This window comes from Nipponia nippon, unplaced genomic scaffold (genome assembly GCF_047370975.1).
Source record: "Nipponia nippon isolate SJK-2023a ecotype South Korea unplaced genomic scaffold, ASM4737097v1 scaffold_7, whole genome shotgun sequence".
In the NCBI taxonomy this organism is placed as follows: Eukaryota; Metazoa; Chordata; class Aves; order Pelecaniformes; family Threskiornithidae; genus Nipponia; species Nipponia nippon.
Window position 1 is genome coordinate 10068542 of NW_028262391.1, and position 8265 is coordinate 10076806.

The 8265-nt window shown below is 40.3% G+C and overlaps 1 protein-coding gene across 7 annotated transcripts in view; it reads right to left on the bottom strand.

The window, feature by feature from the left end:
• The window catches only part of MED12L (mediator complex subunit 12L), a 177710-nt gene that overhangs the window by 37251 nt on the left and 132194 nt on the right, over positions 1-8265 (bottom strand). For 6 of the 7 annotated variants that reach the window (XR_015700795.1, XM_087740803.1, XM_087740804.1 and 3 more), the window contains 5 exons: positions 7575-7802; positions 4875-5016; positions 3899-4019; positions 3070-3171; positions 1265-1378 (listed from right to left, as the gene is read on the bottom strand). Coding sequence is in view for 6 of the 7 variants with exons in the window: in XM_087740803.1 (XP_087596929.1) it covers positions 1265-1378; positions 3070-3171; positions 3899-4019; positions 4875-5016; positions 7575-7802 (707 nt within the window). In the remaining variant the exon portion in view is untranslated. The remainder of the gene's footprint in view (positions 1-1264; positions 1379-3069; positions 3172-3898; positions 4020-4874; positions 5017-7574; positions 7803-8265) is intronic. The other variant, XM_087740802.1, reaches the window with a different exon arrangement.

Here is an 8265-nt window from a genome sequence, read left to right on the forward strand (position 1 = left end):
AGGACAAGAGGGAATTGAAACTAAGGACAAGATTGCTACCAAGTGACACATGAAGCTAAAGCCATCCCAGAATGCTTTAATAAAACTTGTGAAGACATTTAATACACCCTAGAGCAGTTGACTGCAGCACCGTCTTTCATTGTGAGCAGAGATTATTTTTTCCAACATAGATTTCTATGCACAGAGCTTCCTCAGCATAGAACTACAACAGCTATCATTTATTTGATGCTTTTCCTCAGCAAATCAAGTACAATTTTTAAATAACTAATGCAGGGCGCCAAGAAGAGACATCTCCAAATGTAACATTTGAAGTATAGGAGGAGATGTACTGCAGTGAAAGCAGAAATAAACCGTGTGTCCAAACTTTCCTTTGTACCACCCTGCACCAGACTCTATCCAAACCACGTCCCTGCACAGAGATGAAACAAGTGTTCACACTACACACCATTAATGAAGAAAAATAGCAAATCTCAGCACTTTGCATAGCAAGAGAACATAGATAAAGGCCATAAACGTATTTCAAACTCACTCTCAAATCCATCAGTCCATCCCAGATAGCTAACATCTTTCCCAATATAGTCCCATCATTAAGGATCATGTTTTATTTAAGACAGTTCTGAGACATTGGCCAACAGAGAATATAATAATGGCACTCTAGCTGGAGGTATACCTCTGTGGGTACGTCCACATCTGGAAGATCTTGCTTCTTTAACTGGACATTTACTTAGCTCCAAAAATACACATCACCATAGCTCACAAGAGCTTTAACTGAACTTAAGCCAAACCAAAGCTCTGAGGCAGTTATTTGTCTGGAAAAATAACACACTCATTGTTCGTGGAGAGTTGCTTAGCAGCGATTCTTTTGCAACTTCTACAATGACAAACACACGTGATTTGTGGTAAAACACACAAAAAGGTGGGAAAAATTATCTGAGACCGTATTTCCTCTCTATATTTGAGAGGAACTCGCCTGAGTTTGATATGTACTGGGACTTAGTGGCAGGGGTAGGGGTCAAAATGTGAAAAAGTCACATCTGCTTAAAGCCTCATCAGCTGGGGCTGACTCACTAGAGAAAAATTCTCTCTTGACCTGGGGGGGAAACGCTACTCACATGCTAGAGAAGCACAGACATCATCCACATTTTTCTCCTGTCATCAGGGTTTTCCTTTCCCAGGAGCATTCCCAGGAAAGCGAACTAGCATGATCTGTTTTTTACCCGAACGCTAGAACAAAAACATTAGACATGACTCTGCATAATCTTACCAAGCATCAAAATCGCTTTTAAGACTGCAAACACAGCTCCCACTTCTATACTGTTGTGAGCAGCAGCCAAAAGGTGACGATCACAAGAAGAACGAATTCCAGGAAATAATTTTCCTATGGAAAGAAGAGTAAATCTTGTAGAAAATGGTTGCTATTTACCAACGAAAATTTCCTTTGTACAAAATACTTTTCATCTAGAATCGCTACAGAAGTACAATAATTGAATGAAGAACTGAATTTTCTGAAACTGAAGACCAACAGGTAAGTCATTAAAATCAACTGGGATACGTGGTCGTAATGTATTAATACCAAAATAAGCTATGATCACTTAATAGAAAAAGAAGCCTGTCATTTCACGGTGTCCATGTAAACAGCAAATTTAACCACAATGAGACACTGAAGTGTATTTTGGTTTTGACTTCGTAGATTTAGGAAATTACTTCCCTCACCTAGTCTTCATAACAAATGAGGCAAAATTAATTAATATAAATGCCTGTTGCACAGTCAGCTCAGAAGCAGACTGCAAAAGAAGTCAGTGAGTGCTTTTTCTAACTTGAAGGAGAAGATAAACAGACTGAAAGACAGGGAGGGAGAAAGGAAGGATGAATCTACCACCTTTCTGAGGTGGTTAACGGAGCCATATATAAGAAAAATCTGTATCATGGTCACATTTTGTTTGATTTGTACTACTTCCTAGAGTTCAGACATGATTTTTCCTATCCATTCAAATCTATTTTTATTTCTAGGGAAGCCTGGGACCATGTAACATATTGCTGTTACTCAGACAGTATTCTTCACAGCTCTTACTTATTTTGCTCGAATATGCAACAAAAGCTCACTCATTTCTGGTCAAAAAAGAAACTAATATTACTTTTAGATGGAAGAATTTGACGTCACTTATGAGCTAAAAAAATTTTTTTCTTTCAATTTCATTTTCCCACACAAATAGTCTTGTCATCAAATTTGCTGAAATACTTATAAGTCAAAACACAGGTTATTTCCAATCATTTCCTTTTAATTGTTAGGTGCTTGTTCCTTGCCCTTTTCCTTCCTCTTTTGGTCTGTGGCAAACATACACAGGTCAGACCACAGAGTATTCAAATTTAAAAGGGAAGAGAGCTACATTAATATTCTGAGAACTAATTTCCTCATGTTTCTTCTGTTGGACTAGATGCTTTATTATACCCTACTGAAAATCACATTTAATTTCCATTTACCTACAAAGCGCCCAAACTGCATGATGTGTATCCCTGTTAGTTTCTGTATCACTGTGAGATGACCACTACAGGAGCTGCCCTGACAGTACTTAGTACGAAGGAAAGTGGGGACTGTGATACATACTACCATTGCAAACAGCAGCACCAGCACAAAAACAGTGTTAATAGGTCCCAGGCTCACATGACTGTTTCAATGAAATTCTAAAACAAAATGAGAACTATCAGCACAGAACAGTTCTTCTAAATGTATTCCTCTTTGCTGAAGTGTACACAGATGCTGTGTTAAAACTTAATTTTCTTTTTTAAGATGTAATATTAATATGTCTGAGTTTTATGTCAACATTATGCCACACACGGGCGGCCAGGTGTTGATAATGAATAAATTTCAGCAAACTTCTATAGTTCTACATGCATATAAAACATTTCCCAAACAAATAAGAATAGTATGTATCAACTTTTCACTAGTGAAACATCTGTAACTTTAAACAGGCTATCATTGCACTGTGGATATTTTCACACATGAAATCTGAAGCCATCAAAAACCATCTGGGTTTCTGAAATGAAAGGACCACGCAGCAGGCAACTTACCTGTTCCCTGGGGAAAGAGGCAGACCTGGGGTGTCCTGAAGAGGTGCAGGAGTAGCCGACAGGTCATCCTCGCCCCAGGCTCGGCATCCGGATCTCCACAGGCTACGGCAGATGGGATGTGGACATAAGGTATCTGCCCAGGACCTCACAAGTCCCAGTGGCAGGCCTAGAAATGTTCTACGTCACAGCCCCATTTTAAATGGGAATACAATAATTTCATCAACAGGAACCAGCATTTATGGCTTTGAGTCATTAAAAAACAGGAAAGAATAGTATGATTTTTGGTAAGCAAGAGAACTAATTAATCGCAGAAAAGAATACATGGTTAAAATGGCTTTTGACAGTCAAAGCAGAAACAAGAAACACAAATCCAAGCAGAAAGTGAAAACAAATGTGTGAAGTGGCCAACAAAGAGGACCACAGCTACAGTACCCCAGGGCTGGAGGCGAAGACAATGAGGTCAGAGAGAAAATGCCAACATCGTCAGGCAGACTGATGCCAGAAGGAAATGCACAATCTGAGTAGATCTGGCAGACGCTTAAGCATATAGCTTAGAGCAGAAAAGAGTCGTGAGCAGAAGGTGAGGCTGCATAACAGAAGGGGACAGTGCACTGTCAGCAACTCTGATACCACTTGTCACATGTGGGTTCTCTGATCTAACTTGGCTTCGCTCCTTTTGGGAACTGCAGGGACGCACATGCTGCAATGCACAACAGGTGGCATTCCATACAAGAACACAGTTCAGAACACACTACTTATTCAATCAATGGAGATTTCTTAAGAAGTCTTAAGTTCTTCATTTTAAGTTTTACTCTTGGTATTTTCTTACCAGCTGCAAGAAGAGAAGGCAGTGCAACATGCTGAACTACATCTTCCAGAGAAAAGCACTGCCGGGCGATCAATATAGCAATGAAAGTGGCCAGGGAATCGTGGAATGACAGGTCGCTCACCTTGAAGGAAAAACATTGCAAGACTTCACTTAACAGTGCACATACCACTGCCACAATTATTAAGGAATTAACTAGAAGAATAAACAGTAGAATGTTTACACATAAGCATTTGTCTCTACATTTTAAGGCATTTCCCTATCATTTTCTGGCAAATATTGATAGCTCTTAACTTAATTTTAACAAACACCTATTTCAAATACAACAAATTAATTCTGAAATAAAAAACCACTAGTCTTACAAAAAACAGAGAAAATTTTATCATTCTATAAAAACTGATAATACTCATTCCTTAGCTTCAGGACAAGAACATGTCCCCAGTGTACACAGCTTCAGTCTGTTCCTAAAGGCATATGTAATCAAACTATAGATAAATATATGGAATCAGATATCGGATAACATTAGTCACCGTAATCCTGCTGACTTTAACAGGACTACAGTAACTTATACCAGGCGAGTAAGGAACAGCAAAGTGTACCACCCTTTCTACACTCTAAAAGCCAACACCAAAACAGGGTCTTGAAAATAGTTATTTGCACATCCATCAGCATTTTAGAAAAAGTATATGGACATGCCTGCTCCTTTCAAAGAGTACCTCTGACATTCTGTATCATTCCATAATAAAAAAAAAAATTTCAAAGAGAAAACTTTAAGCACTGCCCAAATTCTACACTAACCCTGAAGATGTAGGAAAGAATAAAAATCAATTAGGAATCTCATTAAAAGCCTTGAAAACTCAAATGGATACAGGACTGAATTTGTGCTCAGCATTTTGTATTGAACAGAAACTTTACTATACTTCTAAGTGCACCCTAGGTAAATAGGTTTAACAGGTACTTCAGAAGATATTGAACTTACATCCACACTGCAGAGCAGATCATTGAAACCCCAGACATGATTTGAAGAGCAGCAAAGAGCTTTTACGACCCCTAACCACTCTGAGCTAAGCACCGTGCAGCATGCCGTCAGCTCTGCGCAAAGGTTTGCTATGTCATTAATCCTAGGAAAGAAGAGAAAAACTAATACAGAAGCAAGAAATTTTGTAAACAATGAATATTTAGGTCAAAGCAGATCAGCGCTTGGCAGAAGAACTGGTGTTTCCTTACTTAAGGTGGGGGTTTATGTCCAAACATGATTTATGCTACTGTACATATAACCTAATGTTACTCAGTTGTGGACAACTGGAGCATCTGGAAAAAAAAACAGTATGTGACTTGTACCCCATAACTTGCATCCATCCAATCTACAGTAGCATACAGCCTGTATTTTGTGTAAACCCTGCTTTTGTATGCCCTGTGTTCATACCAGCTTCCCTACCTATGCTGAGCTGCCCAGGGAGAGGGATGGAGCACCCGAACCCCCGCTGCCTGCAGCCCACGATGACAGATGACCTGCCCCTCTCTACAGGGGCACACTCTGACCTTTCCTCAGTGCTGCCACATGTAAAAATGTCATGGGAAAGTGGTGCATGTGGTGCACACCTCCCCAGCCCCCTGGTCACCAGTAACATCTCACTGCAGGAGCCCTCCCTCCCTGCGCCAGGCCAGCACTGATGTTTAGGAGGGAGGAGAGAGTTACAAAATCAATTGGCATTAATGAATTTTACTTCACAGATCACATACTGTGTAATGTGTGATTCGGTGTATGATTCAGAGTTATGTACCATTTTAAAAAACAGAGCAGAGTTGACTCATCCCAGTGCAAGTTATTTTTTCTCTGTTCCACAGTGAAACTCGTTTGGCCACATTTAGATGTTCCCCTTTGTTGCTCTTACAAAACTGCTTCCTCTCAGCTGCTCTGCCAAGGATGCCCCACATTCCACAGAATCACAGAACCACTTGGGTTGGAAGGGACCTTGTTTGGGTTGGAAGGAACCTAGTCCAACCTCCCCTGCCGTGGGCAGGGACATTTTCCACTCGATCAGGTTGCTCAAAGTACCGTCCAACCTGGCCTCGAAAACTTCCACAGATGGGGCACCTACAACTTCCCCGGGCAACCTGTTCCAGTGTCTCACCACCCTCACAGTGAAACATTTCTTCCTTACGTTCAAGTTAAAGCTACCCTCTGTCACTTTAAAACTGTTGCCCCTTGTCCTGTCACTACAGGCCTTGGTAAAAAGTCTCTCTCCATCTTTCTTATAAGCCCCATTTATATATTGAAAGGCTGCAAGAAGGTCTCCCCCAAATCCTTCTTTTCTCCAGGCTGAACAACCCCAACTCTTTCAGCCTTTCTTCACAGGAGAGGTGTTCAGCCCTTTGACCATTTTTGTGGCCTCCTCTGGACCTGCTTTGGACATTTCAGAGATGGCTTCATACTGGGGACCGGGAGAAGGATACCAGAACTGGACACACATTGGGCAGGAGTCAATCAGAAAAGAAAAGAAAAAAAATTCCACAGTTTCCTTGAGTTTTGTGATCTGCCAGCAACCTTAAAAGACTGTCAGCTACTGTTGCATCTAGGCCTAACTATCAAGACCAAGAATTTCTTAAAAATTGGAACTGAATCAGAAGAGAACACCAAGTTCTGGTGGTTTTGATTGTGTAAGAGGAACAAAGGTGCTGGGGGCAGAAGTAAAGGCTAGATCCAAAAATCAGTGTCTGCTTCACCCTGCATCACAGACCCTGCAGAATGGAAAACCAGGGTAATACCGTTTCAACACTGCAGTGCTACATTTGCACAAGAAGGCAGAGTTTATAAGTTTACACACTAGAAGGAGGAAGCAACTGAGAGAAGAACATCTGAATTATGAATGAAAACATACTGTCAGTGTAAAACTCTGACACTGATGTTAAGCTGTTTTACTGCAAGGGTTCTTCACTGTACCTCTCGTCAGTACCTTGAGATCATCTAAAAAGATCTAACATAGACTTAAGACCCAAGAAATGTCATGCTGGCTCAGACCAAAGCTCCACCTGACCGTGACAGGAGCCAGCGCCTGCTGGTGTCAGAAGACAACTACAGTAAGACAATTCTGGACAACCTGTTGAAGTGCAGATCTCATCCTTAACTCTAATGATTGGAGATCGACTTCAACTGTGCACCATGAGGTCCAAGCTACTCTGACAATGTAACTGACAGCTGTTATAATTCTAGTAGCTTCTATCCAATAAAACTCTTAATACTTTTCAAAAAATATTTTTTTGAAAATCTATGTATTACCTATAAAGATTAATTCCGTAATTAAAAAATGCACATTCAATAAATTAAACGGCGATTGCATCAGAAGAAGGAAATGACCTAATGCAGAACCTTCCCTCATTTACAGGCTTCTAATGAGCAAAGATTGTGCTGAGCTGTTCTGTCTGAAACGGCGCAACTGCTGATACAAAAAGCTTACTGACTGCCTTACAGTGAGTTCTTTCTACTTGTTACTCCCTTCTGTTAAATTATGCAGATCGATTTAATGAAATCACTCAGAGGAAACTTACTCAATAAATTTTCAGCAACCAGAAAGAGTAATGAATGAAAACAATTGCAAAAAAGACACAAAACAAAAAGGTGAAAGGAACCCTCATGTAAAAATCCATCCAGTTCCAATTCCCACACGGTTTGCCTTACCTTCCTGCATCTTGGTGCCCCATGCACACATTCATTAGTGCATTGCAGACAAAGCTGTAGCGGTTGGCTGCGTTATCGCTCAGGATCTTGCCCAGCATTGAGTAGTTAATGCTGTGAGCAGAAGGATTCTCAATAAAATCTAGCATGAACTCTGGGTCCCACAGTAAATTGGAATTTGAAGGCTGAACATTGCTGTATATCGTTTGCTTCACCTTAGAACAGGCACTACTGAGGACCAAAAAAAGAGAGAATTGCCAAAAACGCACTTTGCAGAAATACTGTTGAACATAACATGTGGGATTAGAAAATCCTAGTTTGGTTACCATTCTGCACACACTTTCAAACTCAATTTTGATAAGAAGCATCTACCAGAAAATACGGCTGATACATCAATTTCATTCACGTTTTCCTGCAAATAAAGTCTCAAGTTTCCAAATCGCTGCTATGACTGAAATTGTGAGCAGCTGGTTAAGGATCACACATTCATTCCTCACTAGCAATAACTTCCTGGGGCATGAGATGCCTCTCCATGAATTGTAAGAGTGCTTCATAACGCTGCTCCCCCTCTTTATGTGTTATGACACAGTGAACTGCAGTAGTGGTAAGAAGAATTAATTAAGGAAAAATGAGAAAGTTAATCTAAATTAAAAACTCCACATTCAGCAATAATATGACATAACAGACAACTTTT